The sequence below is a fragment of the Panthera leo genome, chromosome A3 (assembly GCF_018350215.1).
Source record: "Panthera leo isolate Ple1 chromosome A3, P.leo_Ple1_pat1.1, whole genome shotgun sequence".
NCBI lineage: Eukaryota > Metazoa > Chordata > Mammalia > Carnivora > Felidae > Panthera > Panthera leo.
This window is the reverse complement of record NC_056681.1, coordinates 63,811,869-63,828,705: the sequence shown is the minus strand read 5'-3', so window position 1 is coordinate 63,828,705 and position 16,837 is coordinate 63,811,869. Positions and strand designations below refer to the sequence as shown.

The window sequence follows — 16,837 nt, the reverse complement described above, 5'->3', positions numbered from 1 at the left end:
CAGTTCATGAGTTCGAGCCCCACATTGGGCTCTGTGCTGACAGCTCAGAGCTTGGAGCTTGTTTTGGATTCTGTCTCTCTCTCTCTCAAAAATAAATAAACCTTTAAAAAAAAGTTGGGAAAAAAAACTCTAAAAAAATGGTTACTGATCTAGATGATCTGACATAAACTTTTAACCATCTCTGGAAACTGATACTCTACAATTCTGCAACAAAGAAACAAAGATATGCTGATATAACCACATAATAAATAGCAGCGCTTATTAGAAAAACGAAGAGCACCTGAATGCTTTGGGGGGAAAAAAAAGTGCCCTTGTGGCAAAAAGCAAGAGATGATACTGTGCATCGTGTATGTTTTATGTGTATGTATATGTCTATTATCTGTTCATTTTAGGATGTTATATGTAAAGTGCCTGGGAAGACAGGAAATACAGCAATATACAAGTGATGGTATTGGATAGTGAAGTTATAGATGCTTTATTTTCTTTGAATTCTCCAATTTTCTACCTCAGGTAGGTTAACTGTCAAATAACTTTTAATTTTTTTTTCCTTTTTAAAGTGTTTTTATTTATTTAAGTGATCTCTACACACAACATGGGGGCTTGAAGTCACGACCCAAGGGTCAAGAGTCGCGTACTCTTCCAACTGAGCCAGCCAGGTGCCCCAAATAACTTTTGTTTTTCTTAACTTGCAAAATTTACCGGGTGGAGAAAACATAATAAAATGTGCTCTGTTAAGATTTTTCTTATTTTTTCTCCCTTACCTTTCCTTATGTGCTAAATAAACATGTTTCCCTATATAAAGTTTCTCATTTGAATCTATTCAGGGAAGGTTAAGAAGGAACAACTGGGTGAATGCTTGCTAATCATAAACCTTATTGGTCTTTAATCAAGTTTTCCAAAAGGCAATTTTCTCCTTGATAGTATATCACAAAGAACTTTCAATAGAGGGCATAAGAATCTCCCCACCTCACCCCCCTGATCCAAAAAAACTGAACTCCCTTTTTATAAATAAATTAAATTAAATTAAATTAAATTAAATTAAATTAAATTAAAAAAAAAAACCTTCTAGGGCATTGAAACAAATTCTGAAGTGATGATCAACCCTAATTTCGTACCAGGACTGCCTGTGGAGCTTTTCAAATTATATACATACTGAAGTTTTAAGCAAATGATATTCACACTCATTGGGTTGGGGTGAGTTTTTTTAACTTTTTTTTTTTTTAAAGCTTTATTTATTTAAGTACTCTCTACACCCAATGTGGGGCTCAAACTCACGGCCCAAGACCAAGAGCTTCACACTTCTAGCCTGCCAGGCGCCCCCTCCTAAAGTTCAAACACATATTTAGATTCACTGGGGGGGGGTGAGTTTTTTAAAGCCTGCCAGGCGATTCTGATACACAGAACCTGTGATATAGACTCTTCTTACTGGAACTTATTGATGAAAATGTTATGTTAGTTGCATTTCAATTTTGGTGGGTTCAAAAGATACAGCACCTCTTGCTCTCCAACTGACACCTGTTACTACAGCAAGCGTCTACTATGTCTCTGTGGATTCTGTAGGAGTGCTAGCTGGGGAGGAGTAGCTGCTTCCAAAAAAAACACATTAAAACCAAACTTGTAAGTTAAATTGGGATGGATTTACAATGGCTGCCATCACCGAGCCACTGAACTGAAAAGAACTTGAGCTAATGACCACATTTAAAAGTCATTTTATCTCAAGACAAATTACATTTCCCTACTGTGCTCGATAAAGATAGATGGATGAGACCTCTTACCCAGCCATTTCATTGGACTCTTCACAATACTGTTTCGCAACTCTCTTATGGATTTTCATTAATATTAGAAAAGGAACCTACTGTTTGGCTGTACTTTTTTTTTTTTTTTTTTTTACCTGAACTCATATATACATTACATCACGATTACACATCTATTACAGCCATCAGTTCCACCTTGCAACTGTTAATAAGTCTTTCCAATTAGATTGTAAGCTCTCTGAGGTAAAGACAATTTCATATTCCTTTCTGTAATTAATGTCTGTACTTGGAACTTTATGCATATCATCTCATTTAATCCTCCTAGGTACCCTACCTAATAGGTACTGCAGCCCTTATTTTTATAAGTGAGGAAATTTATAAGCTCAGAGAGACCGAAGTTATTTATCAGAGTGAGAATGCTAGTTAAGTGACACAGTTCAGATTGTATACAGGTATAATTAGCACCAATGTCCTCCTGCATGTTCTTTTGAATACATGATGGTAACCATTTTTGCGTAGCAAATGCCCCATATAAACAGACACTCACTAAAGAAATATTGCTTAAAATTATTGTAGAAGTGGGCCACAAATTATTTCATAGTCAAGTCTACAATGTATTTCCTTGATACAGAGAGACTAATGAAATTATAGGACGAAAAAATTCTATTAGATGGGATGGTTTAAAAGTACTCTGCAAACTAAATTAAAGGCAATTATGGAGATGAGAATATAGAACTTTACCCTCTGTTTTTATTTTCAAGGTTTCACTGTCATCTAGACAAACACAGTTTAAAAGAATCAAATCTCTCACAAAAATACTGCTTTCTCCCAAATAAGACACTGGAATATAGACAGTGAACAGAAGGGGGAAATTTTTAAGCACATTTAGAAGATAAACTTTAACTAGCTAGTATTTATTTGCAGCATTTGTTAATGCAGTTGCCATAAGCAAAATTCTTCAAACGACTAGCTAAAACAATGGAGAAAAAAGCAAAGAATAAATATTTACTGTATTTTTGGTACAGTCCTATCCTCTGCTTCTCAGCTAAAAATAACTTTTAGAGCTAAAAATTCTCAACTATGAGTTCGTGAGATAAAATTAACAACGACTAAGGAAGAATCTAATTAGCTGTTATCTGCAAGGATTATGTAAAATTTAATGAATCTGAAATTATTTTAAAGAGTCATTTAAATGATCAAGACCACACAGCTTAGAGAAGCAGTATGTCGTACCATCTTTAAAAATAGACTAAAGTTTGGCATATTTTCAAACAGTATAGATCTTCTCCATAAATATGTTCTGAGAAGTAAAAAAGAAAACAAAGTCCTGAAACTGTGATATAAAAATGTAAAAGCAGCTATGTTTACTGTAACTGATCAGTTTGAAATTATCAACAGAAAGGCTATATATAAAACTTAATGTGAAAACAGAATACGAAGATTCTTTTGGGCTTTTGTCCGGTCTTTCCTCCCTTCTCAAAAATCAAATGCCTTAAAAAAGATTTTGGATTAGGACAAACAAAAATGTGTACTATTTAAAAGAAAAATAACTGGTAAGATATCGGACTTGGCTGCTTAGTTTCAAAAACTTCATGAAATATTCCTTTTCAAAACCAGAGTATCTTAAGACTATTAAACAGGAGATTCACAAAAGAATGAGGAATGATTTTTCATGGCTAGTAAAGAGATGGGGTACAGACATATATGTAATCTCTAAATATCTTAGATAACACAGAAAGGTGTAAAGACAATGGTTCTGGGAATCCCCATGCCTTAGACTGAAATTCTGGCTGTATCATTTATTTAGCTTTGCAACCTAGGCTAACTACTTCCTCTCCCTGACTCTCAGGCTTACCTGTAAAAGAAGGGTGTTGAGGATATCACCTATGACTTTATACATATCCAACAACTGGACAGCTACAAGTCCCCCCTTTGCCCTTGGAAAATCATCAACCTATATGGCTACTTGATCAGTAATATACTAATTAAAAAGCATTTTAAGTATTCTTTGAGGGAAGAACTTAACATTTTTCCATGGAAAATATAAAACTCTATACATGTACTTTCATACAAATTAGCAACCTCAGATTATTTTTTTTAAATATATGACTTAAGGATAGTCTGAAGCAAACACCTAGAAATTAATAAATAGAAATGGCTCTTATTTAGCAAGTATTTACTGAGTTCTCACCACATGCCAGGCACTGTTGTAGGTGCCGGGACTATAGCCATAAAGAAATCAGATGAAGTCACAGATCTCGCAGAATTTCTACCTCTAGTTATAAGACGCAACCTAGCTTTTTTTTTTTTTTTTTTTAAGATTAGAACCTAAACCAATGAAATAGCTTATTTTTTACTAATCTACATACCCAGTGTGGGCCTTGAACTCATGACCCCAAGATCAGGAGTCACATGCTCCATCTAGTGAGCCAGCCAGGCACCCCAACCTAGCATTTTGGAAGAAGAAAAAAACCATGATCTCAGAGCCCTGCCTAAGGTAAGAACAGTTTAGAGCAAAATGCAGTTTTACTTTTTCTGGTCCTCTAGGTGATTGTTCTTTTGGGGTCACAGACGCCTTTGAGGAACTGATGAAAACTGCAGACATACTATACTTCTCGTTAAAAACTGCGTATGTACACACATAAACACATTTTCAAAAACTTTCTGGGGATTCACAGACCACCTAAGAATTCCTGCTGGACTCTTCCAAAGATTTTACTAGGTGGGAAAATGTCAATACTGCTTGCATTAAGAAGTCTTAACATACTCCAACAGGTTGAACTAAGAAACAAATTTAGTAGACAACTTCAGAAGACTCCTCTCAATAATGAACTTTCTGAATATGTTTTAAATGTTTTAATTTCTGACTTACATTCCACTGGGCCTTCTGAAATACATTATCCACAAGATTTTCTTTTCATATAAGAAAAATAAATGAATCCTTATTTCCATAAGTAATCCCCAAATTACTTATAGGCATTTACAGCCAGATAATTCTATCTCTGATATGAAGCAGACATTTTAGGATTAACTCGAATTAACTCTGACTAGCATTCTTTTTTATTTTTTAATTTTTTAAATGTTTATTTATTTTTGAGAGAGAGAGAGAGAGACAGACAGACAGACAGACAGACAGAACATGAGCAGGAGAGGGGCAGAGAGAGAGGGAGACACAGAATCCGAAGCAGGGTCCAGGCTCTGAGCTGTCAGCACAGAGCCCAACACGGGGCTCGAACCCACGAGCTGTGAGATCATGACCTGAGCCGAAGTCGGACATTTAACCAACTGAGCCACCCAGGTGTCCCCCTCATTTTTTAAAATGTCTGAACAAAATTTTTATTTTTGTTACTTAAAAAACCCCCAATTTTTATAAAATGTCCCAACTGGCTCCTCTTCTGTATTTCCACCACTCTGCTGTCTTTCCCATTCTGTAAACTAACCCTGGGCTCCTGCCACTGTACTTGGGCAACATCTTCCACATGGCACACATCTAACTAAGTTAAGAAGCACTTATGGAGCACATCCGTGCCTCACTCACTGCTACAGTAGCTTAAAAAGTAAAAACTTAAACACCTATAATGACTTCATTTTTTTTCTGCTTCTTTGTGTTCTTTTATTACATTACTGCTACTAGTGATGATGGGTCAACATTTTTCTAAGGTCATGATTATTCTGAAAGGGCAAAGTGGTATTTCCCAAAAGAGGGCTCTGGACTGCAAAAGTTACTTTTTATAGTAAACAGGGAAGTTTCTCTAATCCGCATATCTGTCTGATAATGAGTTTACGCTTATCATCTGATCTCTGCAATTATTTCGCTACTTGACTGCCAGCATCTCTTTAATCTAATGCTGCACATGTTTCTAACAGATTAAAATACCAGAGATATTCCTTTGGGTCTATCATTCTTATGCTCCAAACAGATGGTGGCTCCTCTCTGTAAAATATAAAGTTCAAAAGGCCTCTCCAGGAGCGCCTGGGTGGCTCAGTCAGATAAGCGTCTGGGACTCTTGATTTCAGCCCAGATCGTGATCTCACGGTTGTTGAGATCAAGCCTGCACTGGGCTCTGCACTGACAGCACAGAGCCTGCTTGGGATTCTTTCTCACCCCTTCCTCCTGCCCCTCTCTCAAAACAAATAAATAAACTTAGGGAAAAAAAGGGGGGGGGGCACTCCAGTCTCTCCAAAAGTACTTCTGGCATCCTAAGTTCTTTTTTTTTTTCCAAATGGTCATTGGTTTTTGAGAGAGAGAGAGAACAAGCAGGAGAGGGACTGGGGAGGGGCAGGAGGGACAGAGGATCTGAAGTCGGCTCTGTGCTGACAGCAAAGAGCCCAATGTGGGGCTCCAACTCATGAACCATGAGATCGTGACCTGAGCCGAAGTCAGACACTCAACCAACTGAGCCAGCCAGGCGCCCCACATCCTATTTTTTTTTTTTTTTTTTTTTTTTTTTAAACCACAGCAGCTCTATGCTCTGGACAAAATGAGGTCCTTTCTTTAAAGACTGGCTTATACTTTGTTCTTGCCTCTCCCGTCCACTTGAACTACCATCCTCATTTCATTTGTCATTCTCATCATTCTTCAAATCCCCTCTTATTTGTAATTCGGACTTGCCAGGCAATCAGCGTACAGGTCACATGGAAATGAATCACATTCCCTATTCTGTCACTTCTTTCTGTTCTTTACCAAATGATGTGAAACACTGTATTCTTTAACTTGTGTGTTTATGTGGACACGGCAAGCTGCAATGACAGGAGAGATGGAACCATGCCTCATGTTCTGTAGTCTCCCCGCTGTATCACTTCACCTCAGGGTAGACTGTCCGTGTGTCATCTGCTGATGTTACTAGAAAGCTTATGCATCTCCTAACTTATACACAGTCATAGAATACTCATATGCAAGGCCAGTTTTTTATCCTGAGAATTTCTCTTCAGTTTCATGGCTCTGTTTTTTATTCATTCACTGTTTATTGAGCTGTGTATAAGTATTTTCTATTTTTTAAAAAAGTTTAAAACATTAACCCCAATGTTAATTTAGGGTTCTGAGGCATTTTAAAAATCGTATCTGGAGTAAAAGTAGCCAACTTTTTTGAGGGACAAAGAAATTTGGCAAGGCGTAATGAAATAATTTTTTTTAAGTAGGCTCCACCCCCAACATGGAGCTTGAACTCATGACCCTGAGATCAAGAGTCGTGTGCTCTATCTAGACTGAGCCAGCCAGGTACCCCAAAATTATTTTCTAAGATTACACACCGGGGTTACATTTTCACACACATGAAGAAACAGGAGCGCTTAGACAGCTAGTAATGAATCAGTAACTACCTTTTGAGGGTTTATTTCCCCTAACCATAGTACTGGATGCTGTGTGGAACCTATAATCTAGCTGAAGAGACCAGCCTGTCTTCACTCCACCACCCACTTACGACGAACTTTTCAGTCATGGCCACCCCAACTTCTGTCCTCATTTGTTTGATTTAGAGTTCTCAAAGGTATCACATGACGTTTTTAAATTAATTTCATAGCTTTAGATACAATTCTTAACACTCTGAGGTACCGAACACCAAAGAAAGACTCAGGACCACTGCTCTAGACCAAGATATAAATCCTGTTATTAGCAGTATACAGTGTCACTTATATTCAACTCACTACAATGTATTAATTGTAAAATGTTCCTTTTTGCAAGGACACTTTTATTGTTTAGAAAAAAAAAACAAGAGGATTTTGCTGCACAAAAAGGAATACAGTGCAATTGAGAGGATACCAGTGGCTGACGTCTCTCTCAAGACCTGTCACCAGGAGCTGGAGACTTGGAGGGTGAGTCTATTTCTTCTCAATGAGTTTCATTACTAACTTGGGCTCCCTTAAATCTTTCAAGCATAAGTGTTAAAAATTAAGTTATTCATTTACAGACGTCCGAAAACTTCAAAACCCTACGAGAAAATACTTATTTGAATTACTGACTTTGAAATACAGGACAATTAAAAAAAAAAAAAAAGAAGAAGAACAAGAAGAAGGAGGAGGAGGAGGAGGGAGGAGGGGGACAAGGAGGAGGAGAAGGAGGCACTGTTTTGTCTTCTGGCACTAGTACCAAGATAAAAACAGTACAGAGACGCGGCTGACAGCACATCAACAGCAGTAAGGAAGGTAAAGTGACAGAGTTCTGCTCTGAGGAAGCACAGCAGAGAACAGCAAAAATGGTTATCTCAGCTCAACACACATGCCTACAGCGGCAATGCTAAGGTTAGAAAGAAATTATCCTTAGGTGTTCAACTGGGCACACAGGGGCACTGAGAGTCAGGTCTTTAAAAGAATAGCTCATTTTCTCTATCACTACGTTCTAGTGATGGTAGCAGCCTGCTGAAGGAGAAACTGAGATACTTCAAAGCACATTCTTCGCCTCAAAATTAAGATTTAAGGGAGAGGGAGAAGGAAAGGCAGACACACAGGGAGGAAGTAAGTACAGCCCAACAAAAAGGTACTCGGTGCCCGTTAAGTGGCAAGTCTATCTACAGAACAGAACTGTATCTCTACCTCCATTTCTATACATTCCCTTAAACTTTAACTGACTCCTTAACATGAAAAGTACTAATACTTTATTACAGATTTCATTATGTGAAAGTATTATATCTAGTATTTACATTATAAAATTATTTAAAATGCTTAAGAAACGAAATAAAACTTACCCCATCACTTTCTCTATGTGGATTCAGCCTACTATAAACAGCTTCAATAACATTGCGCCTAAAAAAAATTACGCTTCAGGTTTATTAAAATTGCATACAATTACTAAGCTTGAGTATTTAAAATAAGGCTTCATCTGGACCGTTCTCAAAAATTAATTGCCACACTTAAACACTTGCCAAGAACATAGTTTCTATATCTCACTCAGAATCTGATCCAGCACAACCCCAAATTTGTTCTCATTTATCAAGGAAATAGGACCTTCACCTTCAAAGCACATGATAAATAATTCCCTTAAAAAAAATCCCTTTTGGATGAAATTTTAAAGTTCTTCTCTAGTAAAAGAACCGTCAACTCATTTCATTTTTAGATAACTGATATACTTCTTGCCCAAAATTAATTACTAATTATAAATGAACTCAAAATTAGTTCTTTTTGTTCTACTTACTTGCCAGCAAGACCTCCCCCAGGAGGCAAATTTGGGATATTTTCTGCAGACAAGATGCGCATGACATGGGCAAGATCAGGCATTCCTTCCTCACCAGACTTCTCCATAATTTCTGCAAGTTTTTAAAAAGAGTTCCTAAATTAATGTGGTAAGTCCAGATTCACAGAGTGAAACGAGGGGTACTATTTGGTAGTATCAATTTTCAAATGTAAAAAAAGCAAACATTATCTTACTATCACACGAGGAACAAAAAAAGTAATATAAAAAGTTAGGTGCATACATAAAAGCAAAAACTGAAACAAAGGAAACGTTCTATGATACAGCAATAGTGGAGAAATTTTTGGTATAAGCCGAGTGAAATGGTTTATAATCACTAAAAATGATCCCTGTTAGTACAGTTATGTGGAAAAGCATATACATCTGATCTGATTTTATATAAAAATACAAAAGTTATTAAGACTATAATTATAAAAAAAAAAAGCGATGGATAAGGATTGTAAGGAAAAGGAGAAAAAATAGAAATCATTTTATAAGATTGTTCATTTTTAATCAAAGAATAGCTGACGTATTATATTCGTTTCAGGTGTACATAGTGATCCGACAATTATATACATTACTAAATGCTCGCCACGGTAAGCGTAGTCTCCATACGACGTCAGTGCAATATTACTGACTGTATTCCCTATGCTGTACTTTTCAGCCCTGTGACTTGATAACTGGAAGTCTGTAGTTCTTAACCCCCTTCACCTAGTTCGCCTATCCTTCCTCTGGCAACCACCAGTGTGCTCCTCATATCCAGGAGTCTTTCTGTTTTGTTTTCTAGATTCCACATAGAAATGAAATCATAAGGTATTTACCTTTCTCGGTCTTATTTCATTTAGCATAATACTTTCTAGGTCCATCCATGTCGTTTTATAAGGTTTTTGATACCTAAGTAGTAATGTTCCACAACAATTTAAAAAAAGGAAAATGAGTCACAGAACTTGCTGAAGCTTAGAACAAAGTAAAACATTTACATGTTCCGTTTACATTTACGATTTATGGAAAACAGGTATTTAGTACATGATTATTTGGCCAGTATTAAGATATAAACTCCTTGGGGCTCCTGGGTGGCTCGGTCAGTTGGGCGTCCAACTTGGGCTCGGGTCATGATCTCACGGTTCATGGGTTCGAGCCCCGCACTGGGCTCTGTGCTGACAGCTCAGAGCCTGGAGCCTGCTTCAGTTTCTGTGTCTCCCTCTCTCTCTGCCCCTCCCCCACTCACACCCTGTCTCTTTCTCTCTCAAAAATAAATAAACATTAAAAAATTTTAAAAAGAATGATATGAACTCCTCAAAAATCAGACAGTGCCCACTGACTTGAAGTTAACAAAAAAGCAGTATCCTCGGCGGTCACCACGCCTCACCAGGCCCTCACCATAACCTTAACTTTCACCACTCCCATTCGACTCTGCCCCTGACCCTTTTATTCCCACAGTCTCCGTTCAGAGCAGCCTTCTCCTGCTTCTAGATCTTCACATGTACTTCTACGCTCTTTCTGCCAGTCCGACCAACCTATTTTGCATAGTTCACTCACACTCATTCTTCAGGTTTCAACTTCTTATGTCACTTTCTCAAATGCGTCTCTGACCCAAGCCTGGAGCAGGTGCACCGCTGCACACTTCCACTGCATATGATAGTTAATGTGTCATAAGACTGCAAGCTTCTTGGAGGCAGGACTGTAATTCTCCTGCCTTATACTTGCATCTCTATAGCACAGGATTTCTCAGCCTTAGCACTACTGACATATTGGACCAGACAAAAAAAATTTTTAATGTTTATTTCTGAGAAAGAGAGAGAGAGAGAGAGAGAAAGAGAGAAAGAAAGAAGCACAAGTGGAGGAGGGGCAGAGAGAGACACACACACAGAATCCGAAGCAGGCTGCAGGCTCCAAGCTGTCGGCACCATGCCCCACAAGGGGCTCGAACTCACAAACTGTGAGATCATGACCCGAGACGAAGTTGGATGCTTAAGCAACTCAGCCATCCAGGAACCCTGGACCAGACAAATTTTTGTTGTAGAGGCCGTCTGTGTACTGTAAAATGTTAAGCAACATCCCCGGCCTCTACTCCATACTAGAGGTTGGCGACACCCTCTCAGTTATGACATCAAAAAGGTCTCCAGACATTGCCACGAGAGAGAGAGAGAGAGAGAGACAGAGACAGAGAAGACTGGGTATGTTACAGAAAGTATATATAGAGAGAAGTCAAATGAATTATAATGTAAACAAGATGGGGAATCTAAGTAAAAGGTACTACATGTACATGGGAGCTCTCCTGATTTTTTTTTCAACTCTTCTATAAATTTAAAATTACTGCAAAATAAAAGATTAAAAAAATAAGTACAGTTGACCCTTGAATGACTCAGGTTTGAACTGCATGGGGCCATTCACGTATAGACTGTTTTCCAATACAGTACACTACTGTAAGTGTATTTTCTCCTTATGATTTTCTTAACAACACTTTCTTTCCTCTAGCTTACTTTGAATACGTGTTAATAGACTGTCTATGTCATCAGTGAGGTTTCCAGTCAAGTTTCAGGGGAGTAAAAACTTACGTGTGCATTTTTAACTTATGGGGAGTGCTGGGGGAAGAGGTGGGGATGGTGGTGTGTTTGTACCCCCAACCCCCACGCTGATCAAGGGTCAACTGTAAAATCAATGATCTCTCACAACACCAATGCTAACTCTAATCGGGAAGATAAAAACAGACAGTAATGAATTCCTATGATTAACTTGGTAGGAGGGAATTAGTATTAGTGGAATTATAGCACTTGATGCTCATGATAACCCTGGAGGCAAATTTCACTGGACTCCTCCATAAAAGTATAACAAAGGAAAGGGACAATAAAATAGCAAGGTTTAACAGTATTTTCGAATTTTTCTCCTTGGGGGTATCATAGGCCTATCTCTTCTCCCTGCCAATCAATTCCCACTCACTGGTCCAAGATGTGACAGTAAATCTCAGGCAGACAGATGCCTGTTTTTTAAGGCCTTGTTTAGAAATACTTAGTCATTTTTTCCCAATTAAAAAAAAAAACTACTTGATAAACAAGGAAGAATACTTTTCCTTTCCTTCTTAAAAAAAAAAAAAAAAAAAAAAAAGCACCTTTCTTACTTACCTTCAACCCGTGATTCCAAGTGCTTATCCAGCTCTGAATCTTTTCTCACTGCTTCATCTGAGACCTTGGGAGCATTTGAAAAGCAAACTAGTACAATACTCATGTTATCTCGACTTCCCTGTATATTCAAGAAAGAAAAAGAAAGAATTATATTTCTACAGTCCAGCAACTTCCTATTATTTAATTCAAAACAGAGTTAATTACATTAAGCAATTATAGTTTATTTAAATCACCAGAATGCACACATTCAACACATTCATTTCCATTCCAAAGAACTATTTGAAGCATTCCCTGAAGAATTAAGATCTCTAGATAGGGGTAGATCTGGAATTATTTTATGACTTTTAATTCTGTGTACCTATTCTTACCCACCAACACTCCACAAATGAGGAAATGAGGAGATGCATCTTTATATGCATTACATCTTCTAAACTCTGTTTCCCACTCAAGACTACATATTCCCAAAGTGGCTCAAGCCCAAAACACATCTTCCCAAACAAGTGTGTAATTTTCACCTAATTAACCTGCATTAGAGCAATGCTAGCAAAACGCCACTGAATTTGACACAGCTGAAAATTACTGATCATTAGGATACTCAAGAGACTATACTGAACAATTAAGCAGAGAAGAAAACAGATTATAAACCATTCCGAGGATAGCAAACAATGGAATGTAACTGGATGGCTGAGATACTATACAGTCAGATAGAAGAACTTTTGAAGAAAAGCCATCATATTGTTAAACAGAATCACAAACAGGGTCAGAGTCTGCAGAGGGGAGCTAAACCTGCTAACTTAAGGACAAATTTTACTGCTGCCTTGTTAATCACACTATCACGTACAAATGATCTATATTTAAAAAGTAGACTACTACCGTAAGATTATGAAAAATGAATTTAAAACTTTCTCATTACTTTTCCTATAGATATATCACTTTAACTGAGTTTCTTAGAACAGGATAAAACAGTGCTTGGGTCACCTGGATGGCTCACTCGGTTAAGCATGCAACTCTTGATTTTGGCTCAGGTCACGATCCCAGCGTCGTGGGATCAAGCCCCATATGTGGCTCCACGCTGAGTGTGGAGCCTGCTTAAGCTTCTCTCTCTCTCCCCAGCTCACGTGCTCTCTCTTCCTCTCTTAAAAAAAGGGGGGCGGGGCGGTACCTGGGTGGCTCAGTAGGTTAAGCGTTCGACTTCAGCTCAGGTCATAATCTTGCGGTTCAGGAATTCCAGCCCTGCATCAGACTCGGTGCTGACAGTTCAGAGCCTAGAGCCTGTTTTGGATTCTGTGTCTCCCTCTCTCTCTCTCTCTCTCTCTCTGCCCCTACCCTGCTCATGCTCTCTCCCTTCCTCTACCAAAAATAAACATTTTTTAAAAATAAAGAAAAAAAAAGAATAAAACTTCTTGAAATAGTGACTTTTCAACCCCCTTCCTCCCCCCCATGGTTTCTATTTATGATTCTAAACAAACTAAATCAATGTAGGTGGTAGGCTATTTTGTCTGATGGTGCCCTTTGCCAACTCAAGTGAAAAAAGCCTAGGCCACATCCATTCTAGTCTTTTCATTCAGTATGGCCAGAATCTAGGCAGGCACTGTTTGTTCAGACTTGTCACTTTTTTGGAACCCACATGACACAGCCAAAAAGACAGAAAGATCTTGCAAAATGTGAAGGCAATGGAGGCCAGGCCTTAAGAAGGCTTCAAAAAAAAAAACTTTTCACAGACTTGCATGCTTTAGTAGGAAGAAACATCATGAGTATATAACCAGATTCTCTGTATTTGGGAGGGAAAAAAAAAAAAAAAAATCAAGATTTCCAAAAAATCAGGATTGGTCCAAACTAATTTCGTTCTTTAATGAAACCCACCAAGACTTTCACAATGACTTAATATTAGAAATACTACAATGGCTGTATGAATATATATACATATCCACACATAAACACACCATGGTTCCAAATAGCTTCCCCCTCCCACCCAAAAAAAGAGTCAACACATTCTACAGGATTTACCATGTAAGTTCAGGTCAGGAAAAGCTTTATACCATAGACATTCAAGACACACACACACACACACACACACACACACACACACACACACACACAATTTCCATTAGGTTTTTATGTTATAAAAATTAAATCCTACCAATTGGAAAATTAACTGAAAGATAGTTTAAGGAAGTTTAAATATCAAAAAATAAAGGAAATAATTTACATTTACACCTAAACATGTGTGATTTCAAGGATGCTTCTATTTCTACATAAAGATGACTTTCCCCTAAGTACAACGTATGAGTGCGTTTCAGTAATTTTTATACAGCAACTTAAAAAGATGTTTTTCCCTTTATGCCTCCTCAGTTTTCTAGAGATAAACTATCCTTACATAATCAGTATAAATTTTTCATTAAGTTCAGAAATGAAACATGATAAAAACAAAACAAATCCAGCTTGGTGAACTGAAGCAATTAGCCAGATATTTAAAACTGATTATTTCAGTGCCTCTTCTTTTTATTTTTTGACAACAGCACAGCAGTACCACTCTAAGGAATTAGACCACTAACGGATAGTTCTAGGTCAAAGCAGCCAGCGTCCCTGCCATATGTAAGGGCATTTAAATGGAAACAGAAAATAATCTGATGTGGTTAATTTTAAAGCTGAATGCTGCCCGGTTATAAAGAAGTGTCCTGGATCAAGTGTTAACATGGCATATGAAAGTAAGTTGTGAACAGAATACCATTGCCAAGGTTAGTAAATGAGTATCTGAGTATCTGATAAGTAAACCATCAATATTCCTCATTTTTTTAATCATTTTTTTCAGCCTGGTACTGTGCTTATCTTACTTACATGTTCAAACACCAGCCAAACTTCAAAAATAGACCAAATTTTCACCTATCCATGAGAGATGGAGTCTATGATTACTTCAAGAACACTCCCTTCCACCATTACCTTATTCCCTGAACCTGTATTTCCTTCACCTCCCTGTTTCACAACCATCATCTACAGAATTAAAATTTATCGAGGTCTATAAACCAGAGAACTATTCAGGCACTTACCAAGAGCTTTACCCTCAACAACTCCACAAAGATATTATCATTCACCGCTATCTTATAAGATGTAGAAACTGCAACTTCACCCGAATTCATTCTATGTGGTGCAGTATAACTTAAAACCCAGCTGTCTGGCTCCAAAGCCTATGTTCTAATACTAAACCCATGGTTCTCAAATGGTGCACCAAAAAGCCCCAGGGTGCTGTGATGTACTCACAGAGATATTAAAAATAAGGGGAAATACAGTGATACTTCACATCTGTGGACACCCCACAATCTACCGTGAAGTAATTCACAGTTTTAACATTAGATAATGCGATATTCCTCTCAATGACATCCTATCTTTTCAAAGCCGGGGTTTTAAGAGTTGGTGTGATAAAAAGCAAGTCCCATTAAAAAAAAAAAAAATCAATGTGATACAGGCAGTGAAGATGGCCGTGCCCAATAATTATAATGTTTGAGAAGTCGTGCAGTGACCAACAGGTACACATATCTCATTAATATGTAACTGTAGTTTCTTAAAGAATGAAATAAAGTATTTTTTCAATGTACGTGTATTATTTTGTTAAGACATATATACTCATTAAGTTTGCATCTCACTACATAAACACTTGTATCTGTTAAATATTACTATGGCTAAGTAGCACTGTGAAAAAATTACTAAGACACTCCGGCAACATGGGACTAAGAAAGTTTGGGAATCACTACACTACAGACTATACTTTTACATTCAGTCCTTCCCTTCCACGCCCCAAAATACCCAACCACACTCCATTCTAACACGATCCAGGTCTACCTTTGCATTATTCAGAATTCTATTTTCTGAAAACTATAATGGAAAAACTCCTGAGTTTAGAGCTGAACAGTTGTTTTGGGGGATACACAAGTACATTTTCCGTATTGGACTACTAATCTGGAATGATGCTGCCTTTGGAAAATAAGTCATTAACTTACCTCAATTTTATCCAACTATCAAGTACTATCTCATGTTTTAAAATAAATAAGCTTGGGTGGTTCTGTTAGTTAAGCATCCAGCTCTTGATTTCTGCTCAGGTCATGATCTTACAGTGTATGAGTTCCAGCCCCACATCAGGCTCCATGCAAACAGTGTGGAGCCTGTTGGAGACTCTCTCTCTCTTCCTCTCTCTCTGCCCCTCCCGTGCATGCTCTCTCTCTCAAAAATAAATAAAAATAAAACTTAAAAAAAAAAAAAAAAGCAAAATGAAATAAATGAGCTTCTGATAAGTAGCATATAAACTGAATTTAGGAATATCAAATAGTATTTTTTTTTCAAATAGTATTTTAAAAGAAAAATAAAAGAACAATTTAAAGGAACACTGAGTTTTATAATTTAAGAAAAATGAAGCAGGTGGCAAAGTAACATGCATAGTATGATCCATTTCTGTAAACAGTAAAAAACAAACCAACCCCTCCGCCTATTTTTATACTCCTGTATGTTTGTATAATAAACACAGAATTATTTGGAAGAATATATGTGGTTGCTTAAGGGGGATGAGATTTCTTAAAAGGACATCAAGATTAGTAACTTTACTTAAAACATCTTCGTATTTGTTTGCAAATGTTATTCATCTTGTACTTAGTGTTATCCTTCAGGAAAAATTTTTCATGAAACCCTCTGAGAAATACTGGCAATAAACACACCAAACTTGAGTCCGGAAACGTGAATTCTACTCTTGGCTTCAACACTCACCAAAACAGGACTTACAGCTATCTTTTAATGTCAAGCCTCCATTTCCT

The 16,837-nt window shown here is 37.4% G+C and overlaps 1 protein-coding gene across 9 annotated transcripts in view; it reads right to left on the bottom strand.

Annotated features, from left to right (window-relative positions):
- Positions 1 to 16,837, bottom strand: part of PPM1B (protein phosphatase, Mg2+/Mn2+ dependent 1B) — a 95,104-nt gene that overhangs the window by 18,098 nt on the left and 60,169 nt on the right. For 6 of the 9 annotated variants that reach the window (XM_042932151.1, XM_042932152.1, XM_042932149.1 and 3 more), the window contains 3 exons: positions 12,039 to 12,156; positions 8,881 to 8,992; positions 8,435 to 8,492 (listed from right to left, as the gene is read on the bottom strand). In XM_042932151.1, coding sequence (XP_042788085.1) covers positions 8,435 to 8,492; positions 8,881 to 8,992; positions 12,039 to 12,156 — 288 coding nt within the window. Of the gene's footprint in view, positions 1 to 71; positions 4,202 to 8,434; positions 8,493 to 8,880; positions 8,993 to 9,748; positions 9,811 to 10,455; positions 10,546 to 12,038; positions 12,157 to 16,837 lie in introns of those variants that run through there. The other 3 variants (XM_042932150.1, XM_042932154.1, XM_042932155.1) reach the window with 3 other exon arrangements.